Source organism: Empidonax traillii, unplaced genomic scaffold (assembly GCF_003031625.1).
Source record: "Empidonax traillii isolate 1590-97213 ecotype Southwest subspecies unplaced genomic scaffold, ASM303162v1 scaffold190:size869923, whole genome shotgun sequence".
In the NCBI taxonomy this organism is placed as follows: Eukaryota; Metazoa; Chordata; class Aves; order Passeriformes; family Tyrannidae; genus Empidonax; species Empidonax traillii.
The window spans coordinates 19496-37599 of record NW_020955383.1 but is presented as its reverse complement, the minus strand read 5'-3'; the positions used below and the strand labels follow the sequence as shown (position 1 = coordinate 37599).

Sequence of the window (18104 nt, the reverse complement as noted above, 5' to 3'; positions counted from 1 at the left end):
TCTTATCGTGCGCAGTGCAGTCATTCTATAATATTTTCATTAATTTTTGTCTTTTCCTGTAACTTCAATTATCAATAGATTTTTCTTCACAAAGCTCTAGAGTGGGTAGTGCACCTTAGAGCTCAAAACAATTTCTTAATTAGGTAAAAATATTGATCCTGATCCTTTATATTCCTTTTATTAAAAATCAATAATTCTAATTTCCCCCTTGGGTGTAGGTGTGACATTTGACAGTGTGACCATTATAGTTCTGTCATTTAGACTGTAAATTATCTTTATTTTCTTTTATAATATTTTTTCCTGTACTGTATCCCTCTAAAATATCCAAATTTAGGGATGGCCTTGCTTTCTGTGGGTAGTAAGTAACAGGTCGATAAAAAAAAATTACTTATCTTTCCTAACATTTCAAAATTCTTCAAAAATTATTGTCAGCTATTTTTATCTACATTATTTATTCTTCCTATATCTCCTTTTCTTCCTTAGTTCCTCACTTTCCCTCGCCTTTTTCTCTCCCCTTTGTTTTTCTTTCCTCATTAGATGGGTGAAACCTGATGACCAAAACTATTTCAAAACTAAAAACCACTAACACGTGAAAACCAATTGCAGTTTCTTTATCTGATATGAGCCATAAGTCGGTACTGAAAAGAGCTGTTGATATGGATGTCAAAGTTCATGGAAATGTGCATTTCCAGGCTTGAATTTCCAAACTTGAGTAAAGATTTTGGAGAGCCCTAAAAGAAGCCTTATCGCTGAATTTCTGTCTCACAGCAAAGTACCAAGGAATTCAAATAAATAAATAATATTCAATGTTTAATTGCTATTTACTTTGAGGTACTTTCTATGTATGGATTTTCTGCAGAAACAAAAATTATGAACATTCTAGCAATTATATTTACTGACTAATATATTGCACATTACAGTTAGTTTAAATAAAAAAAATACTCATTAATGTAAATGTATTTTTTTTCCTCTCAGAAGAAGCTCAGAAGGCTGCTTAAATACATGTTTTTTCGAGACTACAAATCTAAAATTGTCAAAGGAATAGAAGAAGAAGATCTCCTCGAAGGTAGAAAAAAGAAATTACTGAATTTGGGAGAGGCTTGATGTTTTATAAATGTCCTGAACAGCTCAGTGCAAAGTAGTGCTAACTTGCTTAATAGTTAGAGATACAAAACAAGTGTCTTTAGAGGAATTTGTTTGAAAATCTCTGCTTTTCCATTTGAAATGCTTCTAAAGTGGTCATCTACCACCTGCAATTGAATAGACATTTGTTAAATTATTGTCAAAAGATTTTGGCATATTTAAAAAAAATCCTATAATCTGAAGTCATTGAATACTAATAAATTACCTGGGTCTTTTTTTTTTTTTATTGTGGTTTAACATTTTATACTTTGAATCTGTAATTTAAAGAATGGGAAACACTTTTGTTTCCCCATTCCATGAGCAAGTCACTGATTTTATAACCAATGCATTTAAGGAAAAAGCTCTTTGAATTAAAAATATATTAATTTATGCCATATGATTTGCTGTTATAAGGTTTTGTTGATTTATATTGACATTAGATTTAACATTTCCGTTGTAAAAAGTCAAGTTAAAACTTATCATAGCAAATCTAAACCTTGCCACGCTGTTACAACATCTAACAATGTCCATACACAATTTTTTGTATTTAACTTATTTCCTTTCTCAGAGCCCTTTATTATTTTTTCCCCTACAATGAATTCCTTATATTTGGTTCCTCTGAGCATCCACACTGATTTTAGATAAACATTGTGCGTCTTGCTTTGACTTAATCAAGCTGTGGATAATTTTTTATCAACTCATTTGAGATTTAATTTGCCTGTGACATTTTATTTTCACCACACATGAAGAGGTATCGTTTCATGCAAGCAGTGTGGCAGTATCACTTCTTACCTGACAGCTTTGGGTTTTAATACTTAAGCTTGTGGCAGTACTTAAAACAAATAAACAGTTTTCCTAAGTTGTTTGAATGCTCATGAAATGCTTCCTAAACACAGTTTATCCTGAAATTAAAGTTGCGTTTTCCGTCAGGCTTTGGTAATTGAAGCCATTAATTTTATTTTGTGAATTTAATGCTTTTGTAGCTGCTCTTTTGTTTGGAACAACAGTAATCACAGAGATCACCCTGCCAGGGTTTTCTAGGTTTTCCTGCAGAGCAGTGGTCCATCACTGCATCCTAACGTGTGTGTTAGGGTTTGCTTTAAGCTGTAGGTAAATGAGCATGTTCTGCGTGTATTCAGGGAAGAGCATTTCCTCTATATATTCTGCCTATGAGTGAGGGTTTTTTGTGCCTCTGTGGATTCTTCAGTGAGCAGTAACGGTGTATGAGCAGCGGGTTTCTCTAGATCATGAAAAAGCCAGGTTATACCAGAAAACACTATAAAGGTAATTTTTTACTATCACTGCAGAGTAGTGACCTAGGTCAGGTAGTACAACTTGTTTGAGGGTACAGTAGGAACAGACCCTTTTCTGCATTGTGCTGATTCTAAAATATCAGTTGATATTTGGAGAAGCCAAATAAATTTGTTATTCTTTTCTTGTCCTTATGAAGACAAATTCAACAGTAATAACACCAACAAAAGGCAGAAGCTTGCTCAAGACTTTCTCAACTCCATTGACCAGACTGGAGAGCTCTTAGCCATTTTTGAAGATGATGAGATTGATGATGTCAAGCAAGAGCGAATGGAGGTAATTCTTTCCTTTCACTGGTACCCAACTCCAGCAGAGAAAGCTGTGAAATATTTCATACATCATGCTGGTCTGATGCTTTTTTCATGCTGCATATTAAATCACTGGTACATGTTTTTTCCCTTTTGCCCAGATGGTGCAAAGGAATCCTATTTCCATATTTTTCCTATTCCTTCAAATGTTTCCTGATATCTAAGCACACATGCTGAGAAGGAAGATTAAGAAAGGGTAGTTATGGATCTTTATGTCTGCCGCGTATTTGTATTTCCTTCCTGTAGAAAGCAGATTCTATTTATAAACATTTCACAAACATTTTTCACAATAATTTTTTTTCTTTTGCATTATTCCTCTCGTTAGAAAATTGTTCAATAGCTTTTGAGGACTCCTTTCACTTAACACAGCTGAAATTAAAATATTCTGTGCAAACATGCTTCAGTTTAAGCTCCACTCTCCGTCCTTTCAAGTCCTATTTTCTGATCTATGTAGTTATGAAAAGTTTTGTCTACGTTACATTATGCAGCCCCACATCACTCTCATAAAGCTCAGTGGAATCAAGAAGCAGCATAGCTGTGGTAGCACGGAAGTCTGTGGTTTTGGCCAAATTTTCTGTAGATGGACAGGACTGCCCTGTCTTTTTGGTAGTTTTGTCTGTCACCCTGGTTCATGTTTAATTGCTCAATTCCTTCTCGTGTCTTCTGTGAGCAACTACATGTCAAGGGCAAAACTGTGCTGGGAGCACACTCACAGTTCCAGACTAACATTTAAGCCACTTTTCATCCGTTTTTAGCAGCAATATAGTATACATGGCTGTTGGAAATTCATTATTTGTAGAGTACTTTTTATACCCTTTCAGTGGGTGCATTAGTTGATTTTTTCTGTGCTGAGGTGGCTCATGTGTTTGGGAGTATTTGTGTGTTTAATATTTGACTATTAGGGCCTCATTTCACTTTAGGGTTTCATGGAAAATTCTAGGAAATAATGAGGTTTTTATCCTGCTCAAGTTGTAATTCTACATTTTTTCTTCTTAATGGGGCCTCTTTTCAGAACTGCGACATTTTCCCAATCTCGTTTCCTCTTCTTTCTCCCCTCTAATGGGAAGAAATCAAAAACTGTTGAAGAACCCCTTCCCTCTAAGAATTTGGCAAGGAACGAGTCCCATTTCCCCCCAGCTGAGAATTAGTGTCGTCAAACAGTTGTTCCCAACCACTGTTTGTGTTTTGGAAACCGATGGTTTCTTTTCTTTAATTTCTTACTTATTTATTTATGCAAAATGTTATGTTTTGCATAAAGCCAAAAAGCAGGCAGATCCTTTGAGCTTGTACAGCATTCTTCTGAATGAATGGGTTATGTGCTTGGCTTCACATTCTCTTCTGTCATTCTGGTACAGTATTTTTCTGGTCTAAAAAACTACACAATTTGATAAAAGTATGAAGTTCTCTGTTCTAGGCAAGGGCAAACCTATGTTTGTCTGTCAAGGAATGTGTGTCTGTAATCAGATATTTGTCTTTCATCTGACTACACGTGTTTTGTTTTTTATCACTAGGCTGTAATTCATTAATTGTAATGTGTGTGTATATACATTATATATCTCTCAAGTAATTCTTCTCCCTATTGCTTGACTTTATTACATTTTATGAACTTTTGATGTTTCCATATTAAAAAAAAGAAGAAAAAAACAAAAGAAAAATCAAGATCTTATTTTAGAATAGATTCATGTAGCTAGTACTATGTATTTTCTTTCTTATTGACAAATGACAAAACATGAAACACTGTTTGAAACCTGCTACTCACAATATTTAATGTATTTTTGGCTTTGTTTCATTTGGGATTTTATTGTCACTTTGAGGTAGGTAGGAAGGAATCAAAGATAGTAGGAAATGTAATCCATTCCTAAAGGAAGAATTGTTAGTGGATGGGGTAATCTCCTGAATATCATTTGCTTTGTGCAGTAGATTGTTTAATCCATGCTAAGTTTTGAAGGAAATCCAGTGGACACTTTACCAGTGTTCTTTGAGGAATTAGGATACTTAAATCATGAACTGCACTCTAAAGGCAGTATTCCTTTTAGGTATCAATTACCTCAGAAATGTGTGGTTATCTTGGTTTGGACAACTGTAAATGATTTCAGTTCCACTTTGCCTTAGGCCAAAATCATGCTGAGTTGTCCAGAGCAGATGATAAACATGTATTTCTGATGTCATTATGGGCTAAACAGGATATGATTGTTTAGCAGTATGGTTTCAGTTATGACACAAAATGAAAATATTGTTTATGCTAATTTCTTTTAAGACATTTCATAAAATTAGAGCTAAGCCTTCATATGATTGCTTGCAGTGCTGTGAGGTCTATTCCATATTTGTACCACGGAGGAGTAGGCAAAGCTTTGCTGAAAACATTACTAAAGGAGAACAAACAATTCTATACTTCTTTGACTAAAACACACCCACCAATGCTGTCATATTAGTAAGAAAGGGCACTCTTCTGGGATTGTATATAGAACTTACTGGTATATCCTGTGATTTTAATTTGAAGCAAAGGGACTGTCTGTGAAACAGTAATACCGATAATGTGCAAAGGAACCTGGACTACTCTTAAAAATACAGGACAGAATTTAAGAACAAAATTCACGTTACTTGTCATAACATGTGATTATGTGATCAATACATTGCAATTAGATGACTTACTGTAAAAATAATAGCATTAAAATGGTGGCAGATCAACCAACTGTAATGGCAAAATCAAAACAAAAGAAAAACTGTACTAGCACCTCTGTCTCACCCTGTAACAGTTACTATTTTGCCCTCCTGAGGCAGAAGTAAAGCACTAGTGAAACACTTCTCTGAGTTAAGAACAGTTATAGAGGGAATAAACAATTCTCAGTCATAGCTGTAATTGAACTGTGCACATGAAGGAGAGATGGATCATAGAACTTGTCTTTATAATGGGTGACAGTCCCTTGAGAATAACACCAGAATGGCAGTGTACCCACACTCCTCTTTTACTGTACAGGTTGGAATAGCCAGAGCTGATGGTGCTTGGGAATTCTCTCCCTTTGCCTGTTCCGTGGCAGAATCCACAATAAACAAAACCTTGCAAGTGGATTGCAGTTTGGCTTTCCTCTTTCTCTTAAAAATCATCTAGAGAGGAGAGTTATATTCCTGTGGGATATGGCTGAATGGGTGTGGGAAGAAGGCACATGTTCATTTTAAATCTTCGAACTTCTCCTTGTTTGCAGTTCAGGTAGAGATACAATAGCTGAACCAATTGCAGGTTTGGCTGCTATTTCGTGAATTGTAGCTCCAGTTCTCCTGTTTTTTTCTGTTAGAACCACTATCAAACTCTGCATTTCATGTCGATAAAATCAAGTGTAGCTGCTTTAAAACTTCAGTCAACATAATTGCAAAGCTGAATTCTCACTAATAGTGTAAAGACCCAATTTTTTATCGTTTGTTTTATAGCTCCAGTACCTCTCCCCCAGGAAGAAAAAGTTTTGCCATCAGAAACCTGGACTGACACAAAGGAATGCATAGAAGCATCACGCTGTGAATGCTCTGTTTCACTTTTGTTCCCACAGGACTAGGAGAAACACCATTCATCTGTCACTCTGACTGCTAGTTCAGGGATATATTTCCAACACTCACATGTTAAATGGCAATAATTCAGTTGCAGTAGCTACCATAATGCTTTCATAGTACATTGCAAGTTTGAATAAACAGTGGAGGGAAAATAACTTCCCTACAAGAATAGACTACCTTGAAAGCAGGCTGGAAGCCAGCAAAAGTTATCCCTACTTTGTGGTTCTTTTGTGGGGGTTGAAACTAGATGATTGTTAAGGTCCTTTCTAGCCCAAACTATCCTGTGATTCTACGATTTGTGTATTTTCTTATGAATTACACTATATATTTAAAAACTACAGATACATATTTTTATTCTAGGAAGTTCATTATAGATGTACTTTTTCCAGTGCTGCTTACATATCTTCTCTTGGTGGGAAATCTGTACAAAGCTCACAGCAATGCAATAAACTCTGTACAAAATACAGTAGCTTGCATTAAAGTGTAGGTGTGTTTGGAATATGTAGGTTTTTACATTACTTTGAATTACTTCCATTTAATTTTGTCTTTCTTCAGACACAGTTAATTTGTGTCCAGGCAAGACACTTAAACACATCTGACTGCACCTTGGGGTACAAGGAATTGTGCTCTGGAAGTTAACTCTGGTTAAGTCATAGAAATAAGGTGGAAGTAGTAGTAAATTAGGCAGTGGCCAGGAACAGACCTTCCTGCTGGAGTAACATCATCTGCTTTAGACTGATCGCACTTTGACTTGTGCCAGGTTATGTTGTCCCAAACAGTGTGCACCTCTGGGACCCTCAGCACAGGAAAGACATGGACTTGTTGGAGCAGTTCCAGAGGAGGCCACAAAGGGAAAGGCTGGAGCACCTCTGCTATGAAGACAGGCTGAGAGAATTGGGGGTGTTCAGCCTGGAGAAGAGAAGGATCCAGAGAGACTTTAGAGCACTTCCCGATGCCTAAAGGGCCTCTGGGAGAGCTTGAGAGGGACTTTGGACAAGGGCCTGGAGTGACAGGACAAGGGGGAATGGCTTCAAACTGACAGAGGGTCAATTTAGATTAGCTGTAAAGATGATGTTTTTTACAGTGAGGGTGGTGAGGCACTGGCGCAGGTTTTCCAGCGGGATGGTGGATGCCCCACCTCTGGAAACATTCAAAGTGAGGTTGGACAGGACTTTGATCAGCCTGATCTGGTTGAAGATGTTCCTGCTTGTTGCAGGGAGGATGGACTAGGTGGCCTTTAAAGGTCCCTTCCAACCCAAAACATTCTATCACTCCATGAACTCCTGGGAGCCAGCAGAGCCAGGAGCTCTCTCAGCTGCAAAGTTTGGGTGTGGCCACTCTCTTTGGGATTCCTGGAGAGCATTAGCATGGACACAGGTTGCTCTGTGGTGACTGCCCTCAGACTGAGGGCATGGACCTCGGGTCTTTTAACTGAGAGAGCGAAAATTTGAGGGCATAATTCAGAAATAAACAGCTGTGAGCTCTTCTGTTCAGGGTGGATCTGAAAGATGGTGTTGAAGTATTCAAATTCATTGTACTAATTTGGAAAAGATGTACAAAGAAAATAAGCAGGAAATGATTTAGAAAGAGCTCTGAGGCCTTTCAGTACTACTATGCTCATTTCACTGGCAGAAATTATGCCAGTGTAAGTGCTGTGTGGGGTCATTACTGTTTAGGGAGTATCTGTTCCTGCAGGGTGTATCAATAACAAACTGGAATTTGATTTAAAAGCCCATATGGGAAGTACAGACAACACACACTTAATAGGAACTGCATGCTGGAAGATAAACTAAGATATTTTCTTTTACTAAGCATTGATTCTCAGAGCACATCTTTTTTGCTATCTAATTTTGATGCTAAACTTATTTTTCTTTGGAAAGAATTATGGTTTTTACTTCCTTGCTGATTTGAGATTCTTGTCGATGAAATCTTTATTTTGGGACAGAATCTTTGCATTTCATTCAGTGATGTCTTCTGTTATCTCACAATATGGTGCCCTAATCTAAGATTTTTTTAAAATTTTTAGAATCAGAGTTTATAAGCCGTGAACCTTTTTTTTTATTATTATTTTAACTGCTACACCCTATGAAAGAATGTATCTTGGGGTAAGATTTGACTACAGATGAAGATGTTAAAATTTATTTTGCTTTTTTGCATGTGAGCAGAAATCTGCCACTGTCACTACTGGAAACCCCAGCAGTATAAGTAGTGGAGTTTGGAGATTTATTCAGCTGATTAGATGTTTGTATCTTCTTTACAGTGAGCTACACAGTTCTGTGCCCTCCCCTGGCTGTATTTATCTTGCAGGGAATTCCTCTGCGCTGTCAGTGACCATTCTGCTTCTATCCTGGCCCTATGTGGGCAGTGAAGGCTGAAAGATTCAGATGAAAAGTATTAGAAGTAGAAATGGCTTGAGTTTTGAGGAACTAATAAAGGGATGGAGTATATATGCCTACAGGTATGTGAGGTTGCTCAGATTCACTTGAGAATACGAGTGTAATCTGTGGAGGTTTTTGTGCCGTCTTCAAAATGTGCTCTCACAAATCTGTCATTTATTTGTTTTGTGCTGCTCCACGTACAGGATTGCAGCTTTCTAATGTAATGTCATTTACACCAGCAGCTCCAGTTGGCTTTAAACTAAAATTTCTTCAAACCTATAGATGACAAGTTTAGGTTAAGTATTAGGGAGAAATTCTTTACTGTGAGGGTGGTGAGGCCCTGGCACAGGTTGCCCAGAGGAGCTGTTTCTGCCCCATCCCTGGAAGTGTTTAAGGTCAGGTTGGATGGGACTTTGAGCAACCTGGTCTAGTGGAAGGTGTCCCTGCCCATGGCAGAGGGTTGGAAGGAGATGATCTTCAAGGTCCCTTCCAGCCATAACCATTCTAAGATTCTTAGTTATGGCCTTAAATTTTAAGACATTAGGTTTTGAAAACAAAGAGAATAGAAAGTAAGGTTCCTTATTCTTTCCCAAATATTGTAAAATATAGGCAAAGTGGTAGGACACAGAAGGGCAAGCCATGCCATTAAAACTTTATGTCTTATACATTATTTATGAATTAAATAATTGCAGCCCTAAATGTAAATCAATGTCATGCTCACCCATGAGTGCTGCCAAAATAGGAGGAGATTGTCTCAAATTTGGAAAAGGATTTATAATGGCTAGGTAGTGTACTCAAAGAGGAATGGGAAAGTTCCTCCTCAAGGGCACTACACTCTTGGGACACTGATTAAAAAAACCCAACATCTCATTTTCCCACCCCCTTAAGCTGCTTTGGGAGCTCAGTGCATCACTACAAGTTGGGCTGAATTTCACTTCGCTGTACCTGCCTAAAAGTTTAAACTTCTCAGTAACTTAGACTGTCTTCTGTATGCAGAAATGAGAGAGAAACAATCCAAGGAAAAGTTAATTTCCTAAATGAGAGAAAAAATTGCCTTTTCTTTTCTTTTTTTTTTTTTCTTTTCTTCAATCTCAGAAACATCGAAGTCACATTTGAGTGTAGTTCATCAGATGTTAGGAAAAGTACTTCTGGTGCCTTGGAGGGTGATTCTCTTTGGAGACTCAGGTTCTGTGAATGCACTGGGACCTTGGTGATACAATAAAAAAATGTAATGATGATCTAGAATAGACTTAAAGGTCACACCAGCTCCCTATTTACTGTCTGCTGCTTTTGATATACCTAGATGCCAAGATTAAAAAGAATGTAGATGAAACATCATCAAGACAAAAACCTTTTTTCTCTAAGGATTGTTTTCTTTTTTTTTTTTTTTTAAATATTGTAAAATGGAAGTTATGAATGCAAATATAGAAGGAATTCATTTTACTGCATCAGTGCATTCAGTGTTCCCAGATGAGTGCAAAGAGAGCACCGCAAGTAGAGTCTCAACTCTGAATTTGCTGTCTGGGCATCAAAGTATTTGTAAGCATTATTGGGTATAAAAATAAGCCTGCTGGTATTAATGGTTTCTCTGATTACACATTGCTTGGGAATGTTTGGGATAGTGGGAAAACACTGTTTCTCTTGGGTAATGGTTGAATTGGTTAAAAGTAAGCAGAAAATAAAACAGAAACAGTTTTTCCTTATTATCTATATGCCTGTAAATGTTGTGTCGTTCTTGTTGGAATGGGAAAAAGCTCCTGAATGGAAAAAAATTCTTGTTACAGCCAGCATCCTTAGACTTTTTTCACTGCTACAAATCTTATATTATTCATTTTTTTTCTTACGTTGGGGTTGCTTGCTATGGTTACATAAAGTGACCTATTTGTTTGGGTCTTCAGTCCTGGTAAAATATTGTTGTTTTTAGAGCATTTCAGTGAATGTTGCTCATAGTACAAGTTTAGGCAGTTTTGCTGGAAGGGCAAGGTGTTATTTGCTTTTCTGTCTTTTAGTTCTTTGAGTATTTTTCTGCCACTGTTTACTTTCTCTGAGGAAGAGGAAGATTCTGGGCTGTTGTATTTTGTATTTTTGACACCCAAATGACTGTGTTTCAACTTAACTTTTGGAAGGAAACTTTATATGCATAGATTATTTATATCTCTAATTAAATGTAGACACACATACATATAAACAGCATTTCCATGAAGCATTTGATTAGTAGCCAAATGTAAGATTAAGAAAACATTCTCCTTCCAAGTGTATTTAATACTGTGTTTATTTGTAATCCTGTGTGTAACATGCTTGTTGCTTACATATATTAATCACCATGTATTGGTACTCAAAATACAGTTATTGTTTATGTCAACTTTGGAGAATTGGGAACAAGGATCAGTGGTGAAGTCTGACAAAGATCCATTGGTAGAAGGTGATTTTAATTGCTGCCATACTTTAAAGTAATTAAAACAAATTGGTGCTGATAAAGATTTGCCTTTCTGAGGTTGTGTAGAGATGCAATAATGCAAATTTTTCTACAAGACAGGATGTAATTCTGATGCTTTGGGGGGGAAGTTATTTTTTCAGGTCTTTGAACCTTTATGTAGCAAATGCTAATCTTTGAAGCTCCTTTAAGCCTAATAGTTAAGTCCTTTCTGAATGAAGAAAAAATGACAACTGTTTATTTCTTAGGGTAAGATATTAAACAGGTCTACACTGAAAACAGTTATATAATCTCAAGCTTTCCAGAAAGAATTCATCACTTCAATAAAGCCACTTTCCACTTTCGAGACTGTTTTGCACAGGATTCACAAAACTCAAAAGGAAAATCCATGGGGTTGTAAGATGAATGAATGAATTACTCTGTGACATTCCCAGTTCTCATGTCTTGCAAGGAAGAGATTTTCCACCTTCTCTGTTAAGAGCAAGACTGAAGCCTCAGCACAGAGACCCTTTTTTTTTGGCATGAATCTTCACAACCACCCCCTTCTCTCACTCCCACCTGCAAAGTTCTGAGGGGCAGGAGCACTTTGGGTCATCAGCCACTGTTTGACCAAGTTCCAATGTGCACTCCTGAATTTCTCTTTCCTTCCATTTAAGGATTCATATCACAAAAAGTTTTGTGTGGAAGAAAATAATATCTTCTAACAAAGGAAGACAATAGAGGAAGGTTCCCTATGGCATGAAATAGGAGGGAATTCGATGGAGTTCTGTTTCAACTGCTGCAGAAAAGAGGGATCTGAGATGTAGCAGGAAAGATCGTGGATTTAACAGATAGGTGAGAACAGTCACAAACCAGTATTAAGGAAAGGATTTTTTTCTTGCTTCATCCGTAGGAGGCTGATGCATGCCCTGAACCTAAGGCAGTGGCAAGCTCATTTATCTGTAGTTTCATTTCTCTGCTATTTCTAGACATGAAAGGTGTAGTAGAGAAGCCCCATTTTCCTCTCCTTACTCTGTGTAACCACTGAGGGAACAAAACTGCCCTTCTCAGTATTAGACTCCAGCTGTGAACTACACCCTAATTTGAATCAGGCCTATGGGTTAGCCCTGCAAATACCTTCTAGAAAATCACTAAGAATCCCTTTCTTTCACACTGGCATTTACCCTCTAATAGCAGACTGAGCAAGCTGTGTGTCATCAAAGCCTCTCCATCCAGCCTGCAGCATATAAACAATAGAGAGGAGCACTGGAAGTATTCAGGCTGCACTCCAGCTAAATATAGCCAAAATGAGCACAGATCTATTGAATTGCACAATTTAATGGGGAAAAAAAGTCTATTGAAGGTTATTGAATACAAGGACATTGCATTTGGTTAAAGAAGTGTTTGAGCCACAGATTACTGGGTGCTGCATATTCAGGAAAATAGTTACTGTAAGATTGTCTTGAAATTACACTAATCATCACCCCTTACTGTTGGAACCTGGGCTAATTGGAGATTTGTTCTGTCCCTCCTTGTGTATATTTGATCTTTACTTTTCTCCTTTTGATCTTGGTTTGGCGTTTTGTTTTTCTTTTTTCCTTCTAACCACAGGATTAGCCAGACTAGTGCAGCTTTTCTGCTCAGAAGTAAAGAGGTCCATTTGCCAGCTCCTGGGCTATATTGCCTGTCATATATGTTTGAATTCAGGTAGGATTTTGTGTCCTGTGTACCTGTGTCACAGGCACTTAAGCAAAAAAATCTAGGATCCCTTGATTCACTCAATAATCACTATCTCTGTATCGTCATCTTCCTTTGAGTAAACTCCACTCTGAAAGCCAGCATGCCACAAGATTTGATTAGCTATTTCCCAGTTACTCAGGTCAAGTGTTGTCATTTTATGTTATCATTTGCGAAGCCACCAGGGGCCAAACCTTCCCACCTACATTCACACTCGAGTTCAGATGTCACAAGGAAAGCCAAAGGATCTGTTGCCTAAGGGGAAGGTCATAAAGATAATCCAATACTAAGCACATTGCTTCCTATTGAATCAAGAGGTATATGAGTAATACCAGCATTTTTAGTTTTAAAGCTCTTTTTGATTACCCCTGTAACCTGACAGACTATCCCTAAAATAGAATCCTATGGCAGGTTTTTATAGGGGATATCATTTTAGTACTGGGAGTAAGAATAAGAACACAAGTACAATGACAAATACAAAGTATGCTTGTTAATATGATTTTACTTTTATCAGCTTCCCATGTAAACTACTAACATGGAAGGAATTAAAGTGAGTACAGGACATCTCATAACCACAGTAGTTGCTTCCCTTTTTACTGCGTTTTCTTGATGCATAAACGTGGCAGGGGTTTGGAATGAGATGGTCTTCAAGGTCCCTTCCAACCCAAACCATTCTGTGAATCTGTGATTCTCCCTTATGCATTAAACTCAGACATGATTGGCTGTTGGATCTTCTAAACTAAATAAAAGCAGTAATTCATAGCATGGCAAATAAACACTGAGTCATTATCCAGAGCAGTCCAGTCTCTGGAAAGCCGACCTGCCATTCACAGGGACCCTTTTGATAGACTGGAGAAATGGGCTGACATGAAGGTCAGCCACAGTAAATGTGGGATGCTGTAACCCCATGCACCAGTACAGCTTGTGGGCCAACCATGCTCTGGGCTGTGTCAGCAAGAGGTCATTATCCCCTGCCAGCAGGTCAAGGGAAACAATGCTTTGCCATTAATGCTTCCCCGTTATTTGGCACCTCTGAGGCCACATCTGGCATCTGTGTCCAATTTTGTGCTCCCAAATACAAGAAGGACTTTGAAATACTGAAGCAAGTCTGGCAGAGGGTCACCAAGAAATTTAGGGGGTACTTGACAAATGAGGAAAGACTGGGAGGCAAGAGCTTGTTCAGCCTGGAAAAGAGGAGGCAAAAGGGAAAATGCTTTGCTGTTTACAGCTGACTGATGAAAGAGGAGATGGAGCCAGACCCTGCTTCAGTGTTGCATGGTGAAGGACAGACTGATATGTAACAGGAGAAAAGCAGTACTGGTCAAAGATTGAAACTTGTTGGCCAGAGAGACTGAGGAAGTCTCCAGCTTTGGAGATACTCCAAACTTGACTGATTAGGGTGCTAAACCACTTCATCTGGACCCTTTTTTGAGCAAACTAGAGATCTCTGGAAAGGTCCCAGACCTTTTCTGGTGTAAATTGTTGCACCATCCTATGATTCTGCACTGAAGTTTCCCATTTCAGATATTAAAAGGGCAGGTGGGGTGGAAATAGAAGAGCTTTTATAAAACACATAGATGATAAACCATCTCAAATTTCTAAAAACTGTTCAATAATCGAGGTAGCGTATAATTGGACTTTTCAGCTTCTGCACTTTCGGTAATCTGTAACTGCTGGTATTTCCTGGAATAGATGTTTTATGTATATAAGGAACAGGGTTTTCTGTCTTTCATTTTGTCTCAGCCGTTGTGGTTTATTTTATCTGTGATGTTGCTTGCTGTATTCTTCCGTAAGAATATGATCTGGCTGCTGTGCAAAATTGCACTGGGTGAGAGCTTCACACATGTGCCACAGCGATGGGATCAGGAGCACTAAGATTTAAGCATCTCAAGTGTCTGTTGAAATGGTGAAATAATACAGTTAAGCTCTATGTGTTGCAAAGTGGGAGATGAATCCTTACCCAATCCACTGGAAAAAGGGCCCAAAATGTTCCGAACAGAGCAGCACAGGTGGTGTGCTGGCATAGTTTATTCCCTCTACACAAGGAGCATCTTTCCATTTGGATGTTTAGCCCCTCAGGCTTTAAATTTTGTCTTGTTTTCCATCATTTTGCTCTACTATCTTTGTTTAAAATTGAGGATACCTAGACAGGGAAACACTTTCATTAAATTAATCAGAGAAGGTTATTTTAATTTGGATAATCAGGAAAAACAGTAACAGTTCTCATTTTCAGATAGTTACCTTACATGAAGTCCTCATGGAGTGCACACATAGAGTTTATTCTTACAGATAATCCTGGGATCAGCATTTGACTCTATTAATAATCTGGGATTTGCATTAAACTCTAAAACATGAGAAAAACTAGGCATTGTTGCTGCTTTGGCTTGAAAAAGGGAATCCACAAGTAGACCTAAATTTTCAAGGAAAAGACCATAATACTGTCACTAGCAAAAATACTGATTTTGCTCAGAGAATAAATTTAGAAAATAATTTATGTGAAGATCTTTATCAAGTAGGGAGCCATGGGATTCTTTCTGAGGAAAAAAAAAATAATATTTTCAGTTGAATGTTTGGGTTATGGCTTCAGAGGTAGATCTTTTAACTTTTTTATGAAGGTAGTGGCTTTTAGAATTTCTGTGCCATAGTGGTTTCTGTGCTTCTGGTGTGCTAAAAGAGATTTCTTTCAAGGCAGTGGTAAGAAAGCAATGCAAAGTGGTCATACAAAAAATACACTGATGCATATACTTTATTCTCACATAGTTCTCTGACATCTTTTCCAGACCCTTCTTCTGAGTGGCACATGTGAGGGGCAAAGACACTCCCTGGTAGGGGCGTTAAGTGCTGTTGAAACTTTGCCTCCGGAACTTCGGAAACAGTCATTAAATTTGGTTTTCCATCTGATCAAACGAAAGGAGGACGGGTAGTCTCTGTCAGAGGGCTGGATTTTATTTCCCAAGGCTAACAGCCATTTCCAGGACTTTGTCAGACCTACTGAGAGTTTTTTCTCCCATTGTCAGATGGTATTATTTAAAATCAGTTCATCCACTTGTGTGGGATCCATATCCTATATCATACAGCGACTCTGACAAGAAGATGCTTTTACTAGGAGTGTTATTCAAAGCACTGTTGATTTTCTCAGGCTGCAGACATCTGCAGAAAAAGCTTGTAGAACATACAGCATCTGGTATCGAGTCCTCGCTCCTTACACAGACCATATCAAACAGCTTGGAAGCGGAACACGTTCCCTACATCCGCTTGGAAATCACTTTTTTTATGTTTATTGTAGATGTATTAGCTGTCAGCTCATATCATCAGCTAATTATTTTATATCTGAAAATTGTAATAGCAGACTCAGATGTACCAAAGTCGGACAGATTTCCAGCTACTAATCACACCCTTCTCAAAATGGGAGTTAACTCTTGGTGTGCCCCAAGGCTGGAGATCTGATTCCTGGTTCCAGTATTTAGAGAAATGGAGTAGTGAGGTGGCTGCTGTGTCTGCCAGCCTTGGTACCCTGAACTGTGTTCTAAAGAAAGAGGTGAGAAATGCTGGAGAGACACTGGCATCTTTGAGAAATGCTAGGTTTGACTATAAAAGTGTCGGAAAAAATTGAGAAATCCTGTGGAAGCCAGGGTGCCACCAGTGAAGGGTAATTTTTCTCCAGGATGTGTGATGGCATGAGAATCTACAGCAACTTCTAACAGTGCAGTCAAGTAATTGATGCCAGACTGTGGCTGACAGTGTTCCTATACTATGAGCACCTTTAATTCCAAATACACTTAACCTTCAAAGCTGTGCTTCAAAATCCTGTTATTAGACATTGTTCTTTGCATTCCAATGATGTTAAATTGTTAAGTAGTGTTTTGACCTTTTTTCCATTTTTCTGTAAGTAGGGATATGTGATTTTTAAAAGATTTTTCTTTTTTTCCACAGATCTTTGATTCACTTTGGTACCCCTTCACTTCCCTAAAACCCCCTAACCCTCCATTTCATCCTGAACCTCCAGGAAAATCTAAATAGGATGTGAGCAATCCTTAGAGACATGAACAGGTTTTGACATTTTCAAATTCCAACATTAAGTAATTTTCATTATCAGATTAAATTTTAAAAGCTTTCAGTGGCCAGCAATAAGAATATCAGTCTTAACTATGGCATATATTTAATGTTGAACAGGAATTAGAGATGTGGCTTCCTTTTCAGGAAGAACTCATGCAAAGTTCTTAAATTCAAGGCTTTCTACCTTTTAAAAATCAACTGTTGAATAAAAGTAGAACAACAACAAAAAAAGGATTCTTTCTATATGTTAATTGTTTTCCCGTTTTGGAAGTGAATAAATATTTTTCATGTTGGATTGAATGGTGCTGACTCCTTTAGAAGGGATTCTTTTCACTGTAAGCAATTTAAAGAATGTGCACAGGAAATAGTGTCCTGTTAAATTTATTTCTGTAACGGACTGGATGAATGTTATGTTCAAAAGCCATTATTAATGAAGCATAAAAATTTGTGTGTTGGGCAGTGCAAATTAGGAAATTAAAATTCCCCAAACTGTCCCCTTTGGTTGATATCTTACAGTCTCAATAGTCTTTATATCCCTTTTAATTGCTGATTTGAAATAAACAGTAACTTCTCTCTTATGGTGGCCCTCTGAGGAGCTGTGCTGATTTAGCAAAACTGAAAATCCCAGAAGTTAGTTTAATAGTTCATAATTTAAATTTACAAATCAGGTTACCTTGAAATAAATTATTTTCAAGAGATTTTAAATCTACATATTTCTACAATGTACAATTACATTGAAGTCTGGTGTTGTTGCTGTGAATTATGATAATCTAGAAATGTTTCAAGATATTTTCTAATTATTCATATCTCTCCAAACTGGGTAAAATTAGGCAAAGTTTTGTCTTAAATCATAGAATCATAGATAGAATAAATAAATAGAATAATAGAGTAAATTGTAGAATCATAAATACATTTTTTTAAAATACATTTAGTAAATCAGAATATCATACCTGAAATTTCCTAATAATTTATAATTCTGATACTCTGTTAAATGTGATTTTTGTGTGTATGTGCAGCTAATATGAATTGATATTTACAAAAAGGAAGTCCAATATAGGCAGCACATCAAAATCCTTACCTTTGGACCTAAAATTATCATCCAGTATCCAGCTCAATTCATTAATTAATGCTACATTATTGAGTATAATTGCAAATTTCAGGCATCTTTGGCATATAGCATTCAGGTACTTTCTGAGAGATATAAAAGTCTACCTTCACTGAATCAAGTCTTGTTGC

The 18104-nt window shown here is 37.4% G+C and overlaps 1 protein-coding gene across 6 annotated transcripts in view; it reads left to right on the top strand.

Annotated features, from left to right (window-relative positions):
• The window catches only part of SUPT3H (SPT3 homolog, SAGA and STAGA complex component), a 212735-nt gene that overhangs the window by 176608 nt on the left and 18023 nt on the right, over nucleotides 1–18104 (top strand). For all 6 annotated transcript variants that reach the window (XM_027886601.1, XM_027886600.1, XM_027886595.1 and 3 more), the window contains exons 5-6: nucleotides 976–1066; nucleotides 2573–2709. In XM_027886601.1, coding sequence (XP_027742402.1) covers nucleotides 976–1066; nucleotides 2573–2709 — 228 coding nt within the window. The remainder of the gene's footprint in view (nucleotides 1–975; nucleotides 1067–2572; nucleotides 2710–18104) is intronic.